This window comes from Scylla paramamosain, chromosome 3, assembly GCF_035594125.1.
Source record: "Scylla paramamosain isolate STU-SP2022 chromosome 3, ASM3559412v1, whole genome shotgun sequence".
NCBI lineage: Eukaryota > Metazoa > Arthropoda > Malacostraca > Decapoda > Portunidae > Scylla > Scylla paramamosain.
Genome location: NC_087153.1, coordinates 7,743,046 through 7,765,000, shown reverse-complemented (window position 1 = coordinate 7,765,000; position 21,955 = coordinate 7,743,046). Strand labels below are relative to the sequence as shown.

Here is a 21,955-nt window from a genome sequence, read left to right as displayed (position 1 = left end):
ACTCGTATAAGTTTGTAATTTTGTTGCACTGTGTTCTAAATGTGGCGACAGTGTGACATGCAATTTTGAGATTGTTAGTGTAACAAACGAGATGAAATCAACATTGTAAAAGATTGTGCCTAGCAAAACATTATTTGCAATCATAACAAATTTTTATGTTAATATGAGCAGTAATGAATATCCTTTAGTATGAAGGCTCAAGACAATTATAGAACTATTTTGAGAGAGCGAAACTTGTCTTTCATTTAAGATTTTCATACTGAAAGGAAAACTTAGAAAAGCATGAAACATGTTCTATTTTCCTTTTATTAACGCTCTTTGTACGTACTCGTACACTACTGATGTGCAACACGACAGTGCAACAAGCAAAACACTGCAACAGTTGTATAAGGAATTCGGTGGAAGGAAGAATGAAAAAGAAAAATCACAACCTTTCCTAAATGACTAAATAGATCTTCGAACATTTAGTCAGTATGAATTTACTTTAATAGTTCGCAGACGAAGTTTAGAGATGATAGGGAGAGATGAAGGCTTAAAATGTGTAAAAGTATCCGAAAACCTTGCTATCGTTGCACTAAAACGTCTGGAGCGTGAGAGAGGGAAACAAGCGTGAAGAGATGGAGCAGATTTAGAAAAGAGTGAAGGAGGATAAAGCGAGAGTGAAAATATGGGGAGAAAAAAGGAAAGGCATGACAATGAATATAAAAAAGCTGTGTGTGTGTGTGTGTGTGTGTGTGTGTGTGTGTGTGTGTGTGTGTGTGTGTGGAGGGGGGGGGAGATGTCAGGCTAGATCACTCTAATAAACCTCCTCTAATAAACCTCATCTTCTATTCCTTACTAAAACACAGGTGTCTGAGGCAACTGATAGTAGCCCCTTTTCTGTTCCCTACTATCTTCTTTATCCTCATTTTCAGTCCAAAGCTGGATGTTGCGTTTATGTGCGCAATGACTTAACCTGCTCTCGTGCCCACGCTCTTGAATCTTCAGAGTTTTCCACCATCTGGCTACGACTACAGAGTCACTCTCAAACTAAATTTATCTGTGCTGTATACCTCTCACCTAACTCCTCTGACTATAAAAAATTCCTTGACTACTTAACTTCCAAAGTGGAGCACATTCTGACTCTCTTCCCTTTTGCAGAGATATCCATTCTTGGAAACTTCAATGTTCAGCACTAGCTTTGGCTTTCCTCTCCCTTCGCTGACAATCCTGGTGAACTAGCCTACAACTTTGCTATCCTTCATGACTTAGAGCAATTGGTGTAACAACTATTCGTATTCCTGACCGTCTTGAAGATACGCCCAACATTCTTGACCTTTTCCTAACCTCTAATCCTTCTGTTTATGGTGTCACCCTCTCTTCTCCTTTAGGCTCCTCCGATCACAATCTCATATCTGTATCTTGTCCTATCGCTCCAATCCCTTCTCAGGATCCCCCTAAGCGGAGATGCCTCTGTCGTTTTGCCTCTGCTAGCTGGGGGACCCTGAGGAGGTATTTTGCTGATTTTCCATGGAATGACTTCTGCTTCCGTAACAGAGACCCGTCTCTGTGTTCCGAGCGCATAACAGAGGTTATAGTTTCGGGCATGGAGGCGTACAACCCTCACTCTTTTTCTCGACCTAAACCTTCCAAACCTTGGAACACAGCTTGTTCTCGTGCTATACATGATAGAGAGGTGGCGCACAAAAGGTACTTGAGCCTTCCATCACCAGAATCTCATGCACTTTATATTTCTGCCCGGAACCATGCCAAATCTGTTCTCCAACTAGCCAAAAACTCCTTCATTAACAGAAAGTGTCAAAATCTTTCAAGATCTAACTCCCCTCGTGACTTCTGTCATCTAGCCAAAAATATCTCCAATAACTTTGCTTCTTCTTCTTTCCCTCCTTTATTTCAACCAGATGGCACCACTGCTATCACATCTATCTCTAAAGCTGAACTCTTCGCTCAAACTTTTGTTAAAAACTCTACCTTGGATGATTCAGGGCTTGTTCCTCCCTCTCCTCCACCCTCTGACTACTTCATGCTACCTATTACTATTCTTCGCAATGATGTTTTCCATGCCCTCGCTGGCCTAAACCCTTGGAAGGCTTGTGGACCTGATGGGGTCCCTCCTATAGTTCTCCGAAACTGCACCTCCGTGCTTGCACCTTGCCTAGTGAAACTCTTTAATCTTTGTCTGTCAGCATCTACCTTTCCTTCTTGCTAGAAGTTTGCCTACGTTCAGCCTGTTCCTAAAAGGGGTGACCGTTCTAATCCCTCAAACTACCGTCCTATTGCTTTAATTTCGTGCCTGTCTAAAGTTCTTGAATCTATCCTCAGTAGGAAGATTCTTAAACATTTATCACTTCACAGCCTTGTATCTGATCGCCAGTATGGGTTCCGTCCTTACTGAGTCTTGGTCATCCTCTTTCAGAGATTTTGGTGAAAATTTTGCTGTTGCCTTGGACATATCAGAAGCTTTTGATAGAGTCTGGCACAAAGCTTTGATTTCCAAACTACCCTCCTACGGCTTCTATCTTTCTCTCTGTAACTTCATCTCAAGTTTCCTTTCTGACCGTTGTATTGCTGCTGTGGTAGACGGTCACTGTTCTTCTAAATCTATTAGCAGTGGTGTTCCTTTGGGTTCTGTCCTGTCATCCATTCTCTTCCTATTATTCATCAATGATCTTTTAAACCAAACTTCTTGCTTTATCCACTCCTACTCTGATGATACCACTCTGTACTTTTCCACGTCTTTTCACAGACGTCCAATCCTTCAAGAAGTAAACAGTTCACGCAGGGAACCCACAGAACGCCTGACTTCTGATCTCTCTAAAATATCTGATTGGGGCAGAGGAAACTTGGTATTGTTCAATGCCTCAAAAACTCAATTCCTCTATGTATCAACTTGACACAATCTTCTAGACAACTATCCCCTCTTCTTCAATGACACTCAACTGGCCCCCTCTTCTACACTGAACATCCTCGGTCTGTCCTTTTCTTATAATCTAAACTGGAAATCTCTAGCTAAAACAGCTTCTATGAAGTTTGGTATTCTGAGACGTCTCCGCCAGTTTTTCTCATCCCCCAGCTGCTAAGTCTGTATAAGGGCCTTATCCGTCCATGTATGGAGTATGCTTCACATGTCTGGGGCGGTTCCACTCATACCGCTCTTTTAGACAGGGTGGAATCAAAGGCTTTTTTCGTCTCATCAACTCCTCTCCTCTAACTCACTCTTCTGAACATGTTAGCTGCATGCCTCCCCTCCTCCCTCGACCTCGCTGCACGAGACTTTCTTCTTTTTCTCATCCCTATTCTGTCCACCTCTGAAATGCAAGAGTTAACCAGTACTCCCAATCATTCATCTCCTTCTCTGGTAAACTCTGGAACTCCCTTCCTGCTTCTGTATTTCCGCTTCCTATGACTTGAACTCCTTCAAGAGGGAGGTTTCCTTCAATTTTTGACGACCACTTCGGACCCTATTCGGGACCGTCATGTCAGTAGGCTTTTTTATTTATTCATTTACTTTTTCTTTATTAGATTTTCGTTGCCCGTGGTCGGTGTACCTCCTACATAAAAAAAAAAAAAAGTTTTCTTCTTCACGCCTCGACAACAACTGCTGGATGATATCAGTACGGTTGATTCCTTTGTGGGTTTTGTTTGAGGTAAGCTGAAGAGGAGAGACCTCGAGTGCTTACATAACAGTGGGTAGGGGAGCGCTACCTGTACTGTTTGTTCTCTCGAAGGATAAATCAACAGCAGTCCGTGTGTGTGTGTGTGTGTGTGTGTGTGTGTGTGTGTGTGTGTGTGTGTGTGTGTAGGTGGGTGGGTGGGTGTGCGTGCGCAATAATAAATGTAAGTAAGCCATTGGATATTAAATATTCCTGGGAAGATAGGTCAGTGTTTTGTTTTGTGGATGCGGCTATGAAACGATCTGGACGCTGCAATGCGATACATGTTATCTTCCCTTTCTTCATAGTTCCACATCAGACAAATTAGAAAATTAATATGTTACCTATGCAGCCTTCTCTTGCACCACTGTGGTATATGTTTACTTTTCTCCTCTTTTTTTTTGGCATATGAATTCACTCTTCTAGTCAACAATTTTCCGGTGGCTGTCGTTTCCTGATGTATACTTAAACATATGGCTGCGTCTGTTCATATTTTACTCTGCTTTGCGCAACTTTCATGACAAAGTAGAAGAGAAAACCGTGGTACCTAAAATGATGAGTGACTACGAGGCCGCCCCGCAACTCGCTGGCTGGGTCACCACTCATGAGTCTGTTGGTGCGACGCCCTGGCTTTGGAGGCATGTGTCTTGTTGTAGAGAGAGAGAGAGAGAGAGAGAGAGAGAGAGAGAGAGAGAGAGAGAGAGAGAGAGAGAGAGAGAATTTTGTGTCATCTTCGTGAAATGTTTTTTTCCTCTCCCTCTTCACCTTAGGCAGATTCTTTCTTGGAATACATATTATGCAAGAAAGATTCGTCCTTGTCACCAGACTGAAATCATTATAATCCAGCAGTATTCTCCTTAGGGGGAACATCGTTAGACCTGAAAATTGTGGCTAATCTAGTTTGATGTTTTTACGACTTGTTCCTTGAAGTATAATTTAATATTAGTCTATCTTGCTTGCTTGTGATGGCGGGAATTTCTTTCAGGGTTTCACAAGATTATATTTTGCAATTTTATGTGCCAGTCAGTTTGAGTTCATTCCGGAAATTTCGCACTGTTACCTCTCACGAGATTTGGTTTGTAATGGAAGAAGATTACTTTCGGCTGAATGTAGCCGTTATGTTGTTGCTTTACTTTCTCAAGATGTAATGAGTTTTTATTGCCTACTTTGCCTCCTGATTTAGTAACCAGTTAAAAAGACCAACGTCATAGACATCAGAAAATAAATATTACAGCACAGCTCACGTATCTCTCAAGGCCAGCGCCTTTCAGGAGACAGGTGATGATTGGCACCTATTAGGATTGTTATCTGTCTGGGCCAGCCATTATTGAGAGAGAGAGAGAGAGAGAGAGAGAGAGAGAGAGAGAGAGAGAGAGAGAGAGAGAGAGAGAGAGAGAGAGTTAGCATGTGTGTGTGTGTGTGTGTGTAACAACTACTACTGCTGCTGCTGCTCTTACTACTACTACTACTACTACCACCACCACAACCATCACCACAACCATCACCACTTTCACCACCACCACCACTAACACTACTTCTACTGCTGCAATGCGAAAAAAGAAAGATAACAAGTACAGATAACACAACGAGGAGGGAATGGATAGGTGGATGATTGGCGATGTAAGGCAGCGTTCAGGACAGCGAGGGAAGACCGGCTTATACACCAGCGGCTGGGTGTGGCTGGCTGGCTGGCGGGGCTGGTCTGGGCGGTGGAGGGCGGGAAGAGCAGGAGGAATCAGCGTTATCCTGTACTATCCCGGGAAACGAGGTGGAACAAGAGGGCCGAGTTGTGTGAGTAGATTAAATAGCGCGGGGGGCAGAGGAGTGGGCGGGGAAGGACAAGAGGGAGGAGGGAAGGAAGGAACGGTAAAAATGAGAGCGTTTGAAGTAATTATTAAGTAAGTACTCGTGTGCGCACATTCGAGTATGGCCTCCCAGCAGCAAAAGTTATAGTGTAGGACATCTAGTGGCAGCAAACACAGACGTAATTAGGAGGGAGGGCGGTAAAAATAACAAGTGTCGCAATGAATATAGGTGGCTGTCGGTGCTGCGCTTAATTATACAGGAAATACTGGAGAATTTTGTCGCGTTGGCCTCTACAAGCACAAGCTGGTGCAAATGAAGGTAAAAAGCGCCTCATGAATAGAAAATTTCCATAAGGAATGTAACACCGAAGCAACAAATAAAATACGCCGTTAGGAGGCCACGTGAAAGAGGAATATCAGGAGAGGCTGTCGAGATCTTATTGGAAGAGCCGAATGGGGGCGACAGGGGGGGGGGGTTGGAGGGAGCACACTAGGAGTTATTAAAGGGGATAGGAGGGAGGAAGCTGACGAGAAGAATGGTAGAATAAGTTTGGGAGTAGGGAGGATTACCTTATGGGATGAAGGGACGGAAACATTGAGCTTAGACAATTATCGAGGAAAGTTGAGTAGAAATTTTCTGAAAGTCAAGATTCTAACACACTTAAAAAGGACGGATTGTTTTACATGGCTCAAAGAAACAACGTGGGAGGAGGAGGAGGAGAAGGTGGAGATGGAGGTGGAGGTGGAGGTGGAGGAAGAGGAGAAGAAGAAGAAGGAAAATAATAAGTAGAGATTTAAAAATAACAGCTGAAGCCAACCAAAATAGGGTCCATATGAGAGAGAGAGAGAGAGAGAGAGAGAGAGAGAGAGAGAGAGAGAGAGAGAGAGAGAGAGAGAGAGAGGAGAGAGAGTTTTCTTGGAGTTCTTTTATTTTTGGTTATTAATTACGGATGAAAACATAACAATGCATGGAATTTTTAGCAAAACCTTCTTGGATGATGAAACCTGATGCCATCCCACATCTTATTTACCTCATACTATCACTATCCTTAGGTGGCTAATTGTATTCTCCAGCTCCCAGCCAACCATGTTCCTAGATGAATGTTTGGCTTATCTCCTCTTCACGTTCCTCCGTCTCGCCTTTTTTCCCCAAGATGTTAGTGAGAATGGCTCCCCGTGCACGCGTTTCATAGCCTCAATTTTTTTCCCCCCGCCGTCGCCTCTCAGAAGCCAGGTACTCGCCCAGACTTGCTCACACGCCCCACAACGCACTCATGCCAAATGCAGCCTCTCTTGACGCAGTGTTGTCTTGGTTCTAAAAGTTTGTGAGTGACAGTTTCATTGCCCCTTGTACTTGTGTTCTTGTGTAAGCTCCTAACCCTCCTCTTCTTCTTCTTCCTCCTCCTCCTCCTCCTCCTCCTCCTCCTCCTCCTCCTCCTCCTCCTCCTCCTTCTCCTCTCCCTCTTTGTCTTCTTTCTTACTTCTCTCTTTTTGTTGACGCATTGCTCTTTTATTTAGCTTCTCGTCTTCTTCTTCTTCTTCTTCTTCTTCTTCTTCTTCTTCTTCTTCTTCTTCTTCTTCTTCTTCTTCTTCTTCTTCTTCTTCTTCTTCTTCTTCTTCTTCTTCTTCTTCTTCTTCTTCTTCTTCTTCTTCTTCTTCTTCTTCTTCTTCTTCTTCTTCTTCTTCTTCTTCTTCTTCTTCTTCTTCTTCTTCTTCTTCTTCTTCTTCTTCTTCTTCTCCCTGTTTGTGTTTTTATCAGTTTCTCCTTTATTTCCTCCTCTTTCTTCTTCCCTTATCACTTACTTCCCCCCTGCAGTTTGTCTTGTTCTGGTTGTACTTTTCCTTTCTTTTAATTAACTTGTTGTTGTTATTGTTGTTGTTGTTTCTTCGTCTTCATCTTCTTAATTTCGTTCTTCATTTGATTTTTAATTTCCTGTTTCCCTCTTTTTGTTTCCTCCTCCTCCTCCTCCTCCTCCTCTTCCTTCTTTCTCATACTGCTACTACTACTACTACTACTACTACTACTACTACTACTACTACTACTACTACTACTACTACTAATACTACTAATAATAATAATTTGCTTTTCAGGCTTCTGTGTAGAGGAAACGTGTACGCTTCCCTCAAGTGACAAGACCATCCCCACTCTTCTTGTGGAACAACCTCTTTGGAGTCGAAATTTTTATCAGTTATTCATGGCACTTTCGTCCTCCCCTTCCTTTCCTCTTCCACCAACACTTTATACCTCAGTCCCAACCACCTATTACACTCGTACATCTGTCTACTTCCCCCTTATGTGCTTGAATTTTTTTCTTTCTCTTCTGAACTCTTAGTATTTCGTTTAGTGCAACACTCATCTTATCCCTTCCGCTTTTTCCACCCTGACTTTTTTTTTTTTTTTTTTGTATTGGGTTTGCGTAAGCCGCCGACGGCGCCTTCAGGATCCTGCATATAAACAGCCTCCCTCTGGCATGCGGAGGGTAGTATTGCACAGGACCCCGTGGAGAACTGGCAACGCACTGTGAAAAAAAAAAAAGAATACAAGGCTAACAGGAGCACGAGTGGCAGGAATAGAAGCAAAAAAAAAAAAAAAAAAAAGACTACACAAACTGTTTGGTCCGCGTGTTTCGTTGATTTCACCATTTTCGGCGCCACTTTTTATTTTTCTTTACCTCCAGAATCTGAGGAAATGAGTTGCATCCCCAGTGATTCTTGGTGCTGCTACCTTCAAGTGCGAGTACCAGGAGGGAGAGAGAGGGAAGGTGAAGTTGAGACGCTACGCGAAGCAAGATTGTAGAGGAAACGGGAATTACGAGAAAATTAGGGGTCTTAATTTTTAGGGGCTTCTGTTTTTGAGGCAGCTGGAGGTGAGGTGCAGGGAGGAAGAGGCGCCAGGATGGGAAGGGAAATGTGAGGAAATGGGTAACGGAGGTGGTGGCTGGTGGAGGGGAAAGACGTGGAATGAGGGAGTGTCGTTAGAGGAAAGCCGGTGCTCGACACAGGCTCCGAAAAATAACCAGGGATTTTTGTCTGACATCTTACACACACACACACACACGCACAGAGAGAGAGAGAGAGAGAGAGAGAGAGAGAGAGAGAGAGAGAGAGAGAGAGAGAGAGAGAGAGAGAGAGAGAGAGAGAGAGAGAGGAAGGAAGTTTGCCATAAAGATTAGTGCAAGAGGGACGAAACAAGAGGAAACACTATTCGCTCCAAAAAACACGGAATCAGCAAATAACTGTCGGAAACCCGGATGTTGGTCGCTAGGAATTCTTGCGCTATACGGGGATGCTGACACACACACACACACACACACACTCTCTCTCTCTCTCTCTCTCTCTCTCTCTCTCTCTCTCTCTCTCTCTCTCTCTCTCTCTCTCTCTCTCTCTCTCTCTCTCTCTCTCTCTCTCTCTCTCTCTCTCTCTCTCTCTCTCTATTAGGCTGCATCTATGTTATTTATTTATGTATTCATTCAGTCAGTTAGTCAATGAGTTATTTTGTCAGTCTGTCTGTCTGACAGTCTGTCCATCTGTCATTTTTTCCGTTTAGCAGAAAATGGACTTCCAGCTGCTGCCGTGAACTGCCTGAAAACTAAACGGCTCAGAAAAAAATATTGTCGATCATTTCGAAACATATTTTTATTTCAGTGGATTGAAGGAAACTCACTGACTAAAATAAAGGAAGGGGTGCCTCTGAAATAATGTATTCACAAACATTACGTAAACGTCAGTTTTTTTTCAACATTTTTCCAAAAACTATTTTCCTCTTGTGTTTACGGTGTTGAAGGATGGCGCGAGGGAGGAGCAGTTAGTGGGTTTGTGTGGTGTGTGGCGTGTGAACTTCTAATGAAGGCCTGAGAGGCTGATGGAAGATGAAAACACTGCTACGATGAACGGCAGGGATGAGAGGGATTCATCAGCGAGGCAATTAGCGGGAGAATTTTAAAGAGCGACGTGAATGAGATAAAAGTTGAAAAGATTTTCCTTTATGATCATAAATTCCTTGTATTTTTACTAGTAATGTAGCAGTCTTGAATATTTTTTTCCTGTAAATCTTCGACATTTGTGTTAAGAGAAGCATTCATCGGCCTATGTTATTCATCTACATAAGTATGATTCCTCATTTTGAGTGGGCAGCATAAGAAGTGTTAAAGCAAAGAGACATTTTACTATGAAATAGATATTTTATTTATGCGTGTCCTTATTTAAAGGGAAGCATTGACATTATTTCCTGCCACAAAGTTTAAATCAGTGGCTGCGATTGACTGATGTCGTGGATCGTGATTTGCGGTAAACAACATGCTTTACTTGTGCGTGGCAGATATGGTGGCGGTACGGAAAAAAATCGTGATAAAAGTAAAGTAAATCCTCATTATTGTGTCCCGGGAGCGACAGGTGCACTTCATGGCGCGGCATTATGTGTTTATTTCCGGCGGGCGAGACGAGTCAACCGGACTGGGCGAGCGGCGCCGAGCTGCTGAGTGCGCGTGGCGGGGCCGAGGCCGGGGCACTGAAGCGAGGGGGGAAATGTTTGATTGTTGAAAATTAGTTTCAATTCACAAAACAACAACGAACGCGTATGTGTAGGCGATCATGTCAAACGTATTTTATTTTGATTTTTTTTTTTACGTTTCCATAAAATTAAGTTTTCTTTGTTGCTTCTGCTATTCTTTTTTTTCTAGCACCCACCTTCTAACTCAGTACAGGCCTTATCTACGCTTGTAGGGTATATGTGGAGAACCAACTAATACATCCCTTGTAAACAGAGCGGAGTCTAAAGCTTCTGGCCACATCAACTCACTTCCTCTAACTGACCATCTTCAATCTATGACTCACCGCCTCTATGTAGGATCTCTCACTACCTCCTATCCGTTATTTCTCAACGTCCTAACTGCATGCCTTTCCTCATCCATTGGCCACGCTGCACAAGAGATTTTACTCATTCGCACCTCTGTTCTGTCCACTAATGCACTAGTTAACCAACATCTTCACTCTTTCATCCTTCTAATGGTAAACTCTGAAACTCTCAACCTGTTTGCATTTTCCTCCTTCCGACGACCTGAAGTGTTTCAAAAGAGCATCAAGGCACCTCTGAAACTAAATTTGTAAATATTGATTTTTTAATAATTCTTCGACCTTCTAGGACAAATTGAGCGGTCTTTTGATTTTTCTTGGTCAGCCTCTTCTTGACACGCCAAAAAGAAGAGCCTTATGTGTTTTTGTGGTATTTCGTCTCAGATCAACCGGAAAGGTCAAGTGGCGGAATAATGAGTGCTGCAACAAGAGGTGCTGAGGGATACACAAGGGAGGTGCATCAGCCACTCACTGCCATGCCTTCCCCGCCGAGCCAGCACGGACACAGGCTCAGTAATTGGGAATTTCGTCCGGCAGTTGGTCCATGATGGCCGGCTATTGGGTCTGCGATCTGCGTCAAAAAATCCGTTTGTGAGGGGACGCGACTCATTGGGAAGTGTAGCGTGTTGAACCAGAGCACATTTCGCTGTATAGTTTTATGATTTTTAGAATTGTGTTAATGCGTTTTGTTTTACTGACTCTTGCTGCCTTAAAAAGAAAAAGAAAACAATTGTTTCACGCATGATGTAAGTGAGCCATTTCCCCTGAGGGGTCGAAGGCGTCACTCTCACACCAGGCACGTCTCGGCGGGAAGTCTGGCGAGGAATGGCGACTGTCTGCTTGGAGGCGACCAAGGGAGGAAAGGTTTATTCGCGAAAAAGGGAAGAAACTAAATTCTGTGAGACGTAGTGACATTATCAGAGATTTAAATGGATAGATAGATCGATAGATAGGAGAGAGAGAGAGAGAGAGAGAGAGAGAGAGAGAGAGAGAGAGAGAGAGAGAGAGAGAGAGAGAGAGAGTGTGAGTGTGTGTGTGTGTGTGTGTGTGTGTGTGTGTGTGTGTGTGTGTTTATCTTGATCTTTTTACGGTACAGACGCTCATTATCTCAGAAATAATAACCATTGGATTCGGTTTCGTTATGCTCGTGGATGGAGTCGAATTTTGTATTTCTTTCATTAACGTGACCCTGAATGCATGTGACAAATATTTTTTCCCTATGATGTTCGAGTGGATACAAAATTTGCTCATTGTGAGCGACATGCAAAAAAGCTGACTTCGTGGTGAGTGATTATGACCAAGCAGTTTTTTTAACTCTTAAAAAATCTAGATGATGTACTACTACTACTACTACTACTACTACTACTACTACTACTACTACTACTACTACTACTACTACTACTTGCTAGCTAATAACTACTACTGCTTCTACTACTACTACTACTACTTACTACTAACTGCTTACTACTAATTGCTGCTACTACTACTACTACTACTACTACTACTACTACTACTACTACTATTACTACTACTACTACTACTACTACTACTACTGTTGCTGCTGCTGCTGCTGCTGCTGCTGCTGCTGCTGCTGGTACTACTACTACTACTACTACTACTACTACTACTACTACTACTACTACTACTACTTACTAGCTACCGACTACTACTACTACTACTACTACTACTACTACTACTACTACTACTACTTACTAGCTACTGACTACTAACTACTACTACTACTACTACTACTACTACTACTACTACTACTACTACTACTACTACTACTGCTGCTGCTGCTGCTGCTGCTGCTGCTGGTACTACTACTACTACTACTACTACTACTACTACTACTACTACTACTACTACTACTACTACTACTACTACTACTACTATTACTACTACTACTTTTATTACAACTATTTTTTATAAGAAGCTTTTCCCTTCTTTGTCATCCTCATATTACTTCCTGGGGACTACGGTGCAGGATTAGTGGTGACATGACGAGATTGATTTTGGAAAGACTGATGAAGTGGTTGCGTTTCTCAAACGACTCTGAGGGCATAATATGTGCTTTGTTATGTGAACACACACACACACACACACACACACACACACACACACACACACACACACACACACACACACACACACACACACACACGAGCTCACTAAAGGACAAGAATCAAGGGAGGTGTTTGAAGCAGATCCGTGATGACAGAGCCGACGTGTACAAGAGGTAATTACAGTTTATTGCGAACATGATTGACGCTCCACTTATTGCTGTCTCCTGCAATGACAAGGGATGAAAGGGACAAGATATAAGAGGAAGTGTTTACTGCCTGCATTATTGAATAAAATTTCTTGAGTCCTGTCATTTGCTTTATACAACGAAGTTTTGAAAAAAGTTACGGATTAAAAGAAAAATAAAACGTACGAGTATATGATGATAATAATAATAATAATAATAATAATAATAATAATAATAATAATAATAATAATAATAATAATAATAATAATAATAAAGCTAGAAGCCATTCAATGAACACAATTATCGTCTGTTCAAGTAGTGAAGGAAAATAAAAGGGAGTGTAAATATGAACATTTAAGTCTTTAGCGCAATTGGTGTCACTAGTTGTGGTTTTCACATAATTGTCCCGCAACTCAGTGAAGAGTACAAAGAATACGAAAAAGGTGTGAGAATTGAAAACTGCTGTCACGTGTTGTTCTGCATCAGAGGAAAATTATTTCAGCTACACAGAACTGCGCTAGTGAAGGATCAGGTGGTAAGACAACAGTGTGTGAACTACAACAGCTCGGAGAATATCCAGAAGAATTTAGTTTAGTTTAGATTTATGCACCAGATTTATGGCTTAAAAGAGAGACCACTGTAGGATTCCAAATGCTAAGTACGCTATTTCTAAGATGGTAACACGAAAAGAGAAAATTCGCAATCATGCATAGGGCAGGTAACAGTGGTGTAAGGGAGACATCTAGGTTTGTTTATGGTCTTGGAAAATGTCTGTTACCTAATGCAGACACGAAGTGGTGAAAACGATGGAAGGATCGCTCCTCAGACATACGATACACTACCACTGTCAAGTGTTCCAGTAGAAGACACTACAGTATGAGTGATAATACGTGAAGTAACGTTTTAACGCATAAAGTATTAAGTAAAAAGCAAGCGAAGGCTTTAATCTTTTCTTTTGTTTATTATTTTTTAAAGTCTGCTGAGGATTACAAGATCACTCTACACAAATTTGTTTTCTTGGTACACATGCCAGGGAAAGATTCTTTGAATTGTGGTGTAATGTGATTTCTTCAAGTACTGCATAGAAGATACCTGACCATCATTATCGTTAACTGAGCATATCGCCAAATTTATACAAACTTTTATTATTATCATTATTATTTTTTTTTTTTTCATAACCTAACGTTGATTACGGAAAACTTTACATGAAAACCAATCTCGACAACGGAAAGAAATTTGGAAGAAGATATGAGCCGTGTATACATAATAAAGCAGCTAGTAGAAAAGCACACAATATCATAAGTTTTTACTGCTCTCGTAGTCTACAACAAGGACGTCGACCCGCTTGATTGAGAAGGGATGTTAAACTCTTAGCGCGAGAAAGAAATCAGGCCGCTTCAGCTTTTACAGAATTAAGAAGAAATGTCAACTTTGCTCTTTATCTATCTATAATTTTTATTCACCTTTACTTCATCTAGTAATATATGTATAATTTTGTATACTTTTCAAAATCGAGGTATAAAGTATGCATCATATTTGACAACACAAGGTAATAAGATTTCTTGTTTTCAAATAAGGCTTCTCGTGTCCAATTAGTGCAATGTATACTACCTGATTAATTATTTTTCCTTATGTGTGTGTGTGTGTGTGTGTGTGTGTGTGTGTGTGTGTGTGTGTGTGTGTGTGTGTGTGTGTGTGTGTGTGTGTTATTTTATTTTGTTTTCAATCTGCGGTCTCTTGTAAAATGAGTGTACATTTACCTAGAAATGATACCAGCAAACTTTTTAATCATCTGAATTGCGGGTCTGGTGCAAAATTAGTTTAATGAAAGTGATGCGAGTCCAACAAGCTCGCTATTTTTCATTTCTTCAAAGGAGGTCGGGTACATTTTATGTTGTCTGGATGTTTTTTTTTGTGTTTATCTTATTAAGGGTATTAAACACACACACACACACACACACACACACACACACACACACACACACACACACACACACACACACACACACACACAATGAGAGAGAGAGAGAGAGAGAGAGAGAGAGAGAGAGAGAGAGAGAGAGAGAGAGAGAGAGAGAGAGAGAGAGAGAGAGAGAGAGAGAGAGAAATTTACCGACATGAAAAGAACGCTCAAGTTAAACGTTCTAGAGGTTACTGAGAAAAAATACTCAACATGTTGATGGTGTTTCAGATTTCGGTAATGTTTGGAAGTTGTTGTGATAGGCTAAGGAGGCAGCACCAAATTACTGACTATTGAGAGTTTTACATCTAAATTGAAATCTGCCTCATATTCAAGAGGGAAACAGCGCAAGGAGCAAAATAAAATATGAATAGAACAGAAATAAAATAATATAAATAAACATGAACAAATAGGTGCATCTGTGATTGCTGTATTTGCGTGCGATGTCCCTGTGTGCGTACGTCACTCAAGTGCGTAATCAGAAGAATGACTAGGTATCCGTGAAAGCATCAATTCATGGTGTGTCTTTTGAAAGAGATAATCGCTTGACATTCCTGTTAGAAATTACAGGATCACAATTACGTTCTTCATTTTTTTTGCTAGACTATTAGTTTGCTAGATAGAGAGAACGCATTTGTCGTTTGTTCAGTACGTACATGTGAAGGCATTACGAACTTTCCTTTGTCCTCTGGTGTGTTTGGGATTTAAACAAATGGATGTGATAAAAGTTTCTTCAACCAAGCACGTCATGCAAATAATAATTACACTGACAGCATACTTTATTGACAATTGCACCTGTACTTTACCCTTACCGAAGTGCCATATCCCTGCAGACGTTGGCGATCATGGAATACCACATCTCTCTGTCTCCTGTCATTTGCCGTAGAGGACAAGTCGTGAAATTTTCTCTTGCTGTTCTTGCTATCTCGTCCATATACTTTCTCTTAGTCTGCCTCTTGCTCCCCTACCTAGGATTCTTCCCGTCAAACTCAATTTTTTTCTGTTCTTCTCATAACATGTCCTAAGTATCTCATCTGTCTTCTCACATTTACAAATAATTCTCTTCCGATATCCATTCGTCTTGGCACCTCCTTATTTGATATTCTCTCTCTGTCCGGGAAATTTTCAGTAGTCTTCGCCAGCACCACATTCCAAAAGCTTCGAATTTTTTCTCCATTTGTTTACTAATAGTCTATGTTTCTGATTCACATAATAATACGGACCAGATATATGTTTTTACTGCTCTTTTCCTCGTTCTTATTGATAGGTGTCTATTACCTAGCATATTTCTCATTTCATCTTTCTTCATCTTCGCTTCACATATCCGTCTTTTGATTTCTATGTTACATCTACCATCCTCCGTAGTGTAGCTTCGCAGGTAACAAAATCTCACTTTGCTTAATCATGTTATTTATTTTCACATTGTATCTAGGAACTTGTGCCTTCTTACTAATCACCATCACTTCCATTTTGTTGATATTTATTGTCAATCCACTTTCTTCACTCGCCTCCTTCACTAATGTCAACATATTTTATAATTTTCTTGAGTGTCTGCTATTAACACTGTGTTGTCCACGTATCTTATGTTGTTTATATTTTGTCCCCCAATACTGAGACCTTCCCGTCCTTCAGTTGTTCTCATTATCATTTCACTATACAGGGAGAACAGATCTGGGGATAACACACAACCCTGTCTTACTCCTCTTCTTATATCTATCCAATCACTCTGCTCTGTTCCTATCCTTATTGCCGCTTTCTGATTCCAGTATAAGTTGTAAATAATTCTTAGATCCTTTCCATCAACTCCAATTCTATTCAACATGTCAAGCATATCTTTGCTTGACATGCGTTTGACTCCGTTAAATGTTTTTTCATAGTCGATAAATGCCAAATACATGTCTCTCTGCATCTCTATATTCTCTCATTTAACATCCTTAATATGAATATAGTATTAGTTGTTCCTTTCTCCTTCCATAAAATTTTATTGCTCTTCAGCTATCTCATTTCTTATCTTTGCTCTTATCCCTCTAGTACTACCCTTATTACTACTTTTGCTATTTGGCTTATTATATTTATAGTTTTAAGTTTATTGCACTCTCGAGTTCCCAGTTTCTATGATATAGTTATGAATATTGATTTACCCATATCATCATTAAGTTCTCCCGTGCCGGAAATTTTGCTAGTGATGTTGGTATTCTTTCTTCTGCTAAACCTGCCTAGAGCACGTAACATCTCCAATGCTACGCCATCCTCTCCAGCTACCCTTCCTGTCTTAATTTTTCTAATTGCCTTTTCCATCTCTTCTTCGCCAATATCGGGAACAGTGATTTCTACTTCCAGTTCTAACTGCTTTGGTCTCTCATCCTCAGACAATTCGTATATATATATATATATATATATATATATATATATATATATATATATATATATATATATATATATATATATATATATATATATATATATATATATATATATATATATATATATATATTCCTTCCATCTGTCGAGAACCTCTTTTTCTATTGCCACCTCACCGTTTTTTTTCATTATTGCTTCACCTATGTTTAATCTATCTCTTCCGGTAATGGTTTTAACTATTTCGTTCATCATTTGTGTGTCTATTTGCCAAATCTTCTATCTCATCACATTGGTCATTTATTCATTTTTCTTCTGCATCAGAACATTTTCTTTTTACTTCTCTGTTTAGTTCTGTGTATCTTGCTGTATTACTATGTCTATACTTCTTTCTTCCATCATCTCGAGTATGTCTCCGTCATGCACTCTTGTTTTGTTCCTCTTTCTCTCCTTGGTAATATTTCTTCAGCTGCTTCCACATATGCTCTTTACAAATTACACTTATATGTTCTGAAATTACTCCGTTTTGTAGTTTATACATAACTGTGTCCGCGTCCTGTTCACTTTCGTGCATCCTATGACACACTGCACATGAGTTAATAGATACGCAGTTTCCAAGTAAAAAAGTGCGCGACAGATTTGTCACAGAGTGCGATCATTAATTTTGCCGATAAGGACAAACAGACAAATGAACGGGCATCATTACCACTGCCTTCGTTACTGTCAGTTTCATCATTTCTATTGTCATCACTTTCGTTATTCTTTGAAGATATAAAATGCTGACAAGGAAAGGATAAAGATGAAAGTATAACAAGCCAGGAAAAAAAAAAAAAGTGACACTTTGACGTGGACCCAGAAGACAGGTGAGGGACAGGACGAGGGTTGGTGGAGAGGAAGTAGGAGCAGGTAAGTAGTACAATCAGTGTAGGTCACGGCCACGGCTCAGGTCATGAAGGATGGCAAGGGTTCCTGCCTCACCCTTCCTTACCTTCCTCGTCCAATTCTTTTCTGCTGTCTTGTAAGGTGACGGGACGATACAGTTTCTCTCTCTCTCTCTCTCTCTCTCTCTCTCTCTCTCTCTCTCTCTCTCTCTCTCTCTCTCTCTCTCTCTCTCTCTCTCATTTAGGCCCATTGCAACTGAGATAAAAGCTTTAACAAATAATTTAAAGCGTTGCAATATCAGTAATTAGTGTCGTCATAGAGTGTGAATTTCAGACTCTTAATAATGCAGAATCTGCGCGACTGTTTTTTTCCCCCTTTAATGAAGCATATGTACGTCATTAATCGCTGTTTTCATTGTGCAGGCGTGTCTCTATTTTGCCTCTCTATTTGCCTGTCAATCATTGGGACAAATTTCTACTCTCCTAAATCCTTCTCGTTTCTCCGTCGCTTCTCCTTCCTCATTTCCTCTCCCCTCTCATTTCCTCTTTTCCCTTCACTTTCTCCATCCTCATGTCCCCTTCCTCCTGTCTGTCTCATTCCCGCAGTCGTTGTAGCATGTGTGATAGCAGCAGCCCAGTTGTGAGTAACAGGTGATATCTGCATTAGTATCTCATCAACTTTACGCTTACTTTCCCTGACTCACGTCCCTTAACTGTGTGAGTGCTTAGGGTTCAGAAGCAAGCGACGGTGTGTGAGTAAGGAAAGAAGCTGAATGTACATAGTAGGAACTTATTGTTATTTGTTTTTTTCTGAGTATGCATTTCGTTACCTGAATATTGCAGTTATTCAGTAAATTTTCATATGACTATGTATTTTTGTTTTCTTTTGATCATATTCATCGTTAAATATTCGTTCTGAAGAAAAAAGAATAAATGAATCTTTGTTACACGGCAGGTAGTTGGTGGTGTGGTGGAAGTTTCTGTGCCAGCATACAAGACAGCGGGGCATCCATTACCGAGAACATCCCATTTATCAAGACCCTTTGTTCCCCGTGTCATCAGCCTATTCTTAGCTGCTTTTCGGTTACAAATATCCCGCTCCCTCTCCAGTCCAAGACCCTCTCCCTGTCCAGGCAGTTAATCCCTATGTGATACGTTCTCTCATATCACATCTGGCCGTCTTTCTCTCTCCCACACCTGCCTCGCTTGTTCCTTGTGCACTGCCCGATGCTACGCGTGTCTCTTTGAAATTGCCTGCTTTAATGTGACCGTGATAAACTATTACTGGATTGTCACCTGGCTTGAACTTCATGCTCTGCACTCTGAACTATTGCATGTAGGTGCTAATACTGCCGTAATCCGTAACTGCAGGGAAGTAACAGAACATACCTTTAACTTCAACATTCCCTTCATTGTTTTTTTTTTTTTTTTTTTCAGAATCCTCCATTTTTGAGCAGCACTTCAGAGCTTTTCCACTTTAAAAGTTAATTAAGTTTTTGCTAGTTTGCCCATTACTGTCAGCACAACGCGTTACTGTCGAACCAACGGCCGCTTCACCACAGAGAATGAATGCCAGGTTCCAGGAAGCAATGACAGTGGTGTCGCTTTTCTCGTCGAGTTAAAGGGCAAGGAATTGACACTCGTATCGCCTGGAGTTGAGGAGCAGGGGTCGGATGGAAAAAGAAAACACGAGAGAGAGAGAGAGAGAGAGAGAGAGAGAGAGAGAGAGAGAGAGAGAGAGAGAGAGAGAGAGAGAGAGAGAGAGAGTCAAACGTAAATACAGGCAGACAGATGAATGGACAGACAGACTGGCGCGCGCACACACACACACACACACACACACAGACACACACACACACACACACACACACACACACACACACACACACACACAAATTATATTGCCAAACATCACGCATTCCTTTCAATCCGAGGTAGATGAACCTTTAGTAAACAGAAAATTAGATCAAATGCGAGTATCCATCTCGTTGTGTTGCTGGTTCAGTGGAAGTTCAATCTGAGGCCGTGACGCTCCGGTGTACTTGTGAATGAGAGAATAATGTTGCATTGGTGGAGTGATGGTGCACAAAACCTTATTACATTGCCCGGGGGACATGAGAGAAAAATAATTGTAGTATAACTGAGACTGAAATATTATTATTCTACATCCGTCATCCTCGTGAGATCAGATGAAAATTATTTACTTCCACCAATATTTGTACTGAAAATAATTTCAAAGCTGCTCTTAAGCTTCGTCTATTACGCCATTTTACAGTACTGTGGATGGATTTGTCGTAATTCTCACGTTCCTTCCGTCTTAGGATCTGTTGTTCAGCGAAGGAACGCTGTACGCTGCATGTTTATTATTTACGGATATTAAGAGCAGTGCGATACAAGGGATGGTAATAAAAAAAAAAATAAATAAATAAACATTCAGAGAATGATAGATGGATGGACAGATAGATGGAAGAATGAGTCGACAGATGGATGGGTAGGTAAATTAATCTATAGGCAGATAGACAGACTGTTAGATAAATAGATAGACAGATAGATCGATAGTCGTAGGTAGATGAAAATATGAACAGAAAAAGAGACAGACAGATAGACGCTGCAGGCACAACGCATGTGCGGGCGGCAGTGAAGGTTGGCACGCGCCCAAGGCAAGGTATCAGGATGAGATGCGGCTGTGGTGCAAAGTTATCATTATTTCTTTAACGCCTCGTAAGTGTTTTTGTATTGTATAATAATTCTTGCAGTGTGGAGCCTGGAGTTTGCCATGGCTAAGGGATCCTTGTTGCCGTCATCACCCGTTGTTTTGATGTCAAGTGTGTGTCGGTCATTCCTGTCGAGATAAACACCCACGATGATATGAACTTCGGTGCTTATTGAGGTTCATTTCATTCGCTAAGTTTTATTGAAGAATGTTTGTTAAAAATGACTTTTTTCGAGGACTTTGAGACGACGTTGTACAGAATGAGAGGTTCACTTTCCTTTTAAAAGGTTGAAGAGAATTTATCAGTCGTATTTAATGAATTAAATTATGAAAGAGATAAAGATAAAAGTAAGTATGTAATAGTAATATATCATGTCAGGTGAGTCTCTCTCTCTCTCTCTCTCTCTCTCTCTCTCTCTCTCTCTCTCTCTCTCTCTCTCTCTCTCTCTCTCTCTCTCTCTCTCTCTCTCTCTCTCTCTCTCTCTCTCTCTCTCTCCCTAACATAGGTCTGACGGCTTCTTGCAGATTCCCTTCTTAAATACTTTATACTTCCTGTTTGCGTGATCTCAGTCGCCTATCAGTCACTCGGCCTACCTCGCCCCGCCTCACCTGCTTCTGCTGCTCGTAGTCAAGGGTGGAGGTGAGGGCCAGGCGTCCTGTGGAGGGGTCGATGCGGAAAGCGCCTCTCTCGTTGCCTTCTGTTATCTTGAATTTCACCGCCGACACTGAGGGGAGGAGAAGCAAAAAACAGCTGTCAAGGAAGAGCGAGGGTGCATGGCAGGAATAAAGATCCATATCAAGTGTTTCGTATTTTATGTTTATGAGAATTTTTCGCTAAGAAGAGTTAAAAAAAAACTAAATGAACCTGGATTTTGTATGTGTTCACTTCGTTTGATCTAATTCGTAAAGTGTTATAGCTTTCCAGAAGGAAGATTGTAAGGTACATGGACGTCCGTTTCCTAAGAAAACTATAGGTGGGAACCAGCTGCGTACAAAGCTTGGCGATGAGCGAGGGAATTATGAGATGGCAGCTGTTTAAGATACTTAGAGTGATATACCATTGGCTGTAGATATTTAATTATGATGAAAATATATAAATGCATCTGAATCTATACGAATGAAAACTGTATGGAGCATCCAACAAGCAAACTGATAAAGTGTTTGCTTGAATCTAAAGTAGTTGCAAGCGTGATATGAACAAACGCTTATGTTTCACAGTAGGGAGAAGCATAAGGAAGGAAGGGTTGATGCTTTGTAGGAAATAAGGACAACGTGGCGGTGTCCTGCTCTGACCAGCGAGGGATGATGGACCCTGCGATGTTTAAGAAGATCCACTCATGAATAGAAGGATTCCCAGGCAAGTTATGGAAATGAGGAGGTGAAAGGGGAGGGGTTTAGAAGGGGAGGAACGCAAGAAGAGAAGGTTTCGGAAGGGAAGGAACGCAAGAAGAGGGCTTGCAGAGAAGGGAGACGGTTAATTAAA

At 41.1% G+C, this 21,955-nt stretch overlaps 1 protein-coding gene across 1 annotated transcript in view; it reads right to left on the bottom strand.

The window, feature by feature from the left end:
• LOC135088839 (putative neural-cadherin 2) overlaps positions 1-21,955 on the bottom strand; it is a 156,536-nt gene that overhangs the window by 54,753 nt on the left and 79,828 nt on the right. Inside the window, exon 3 of the mRNA XM_063983890.1 lies at positions 21,082-21,197. Coding sequence (XP_063839960.1) covers positions 21,082-21,197 — 116 coding nt within the window. The remainder of the gene's footprint in view (positions 1-21,081; positions 21,198-21,955) is intronic.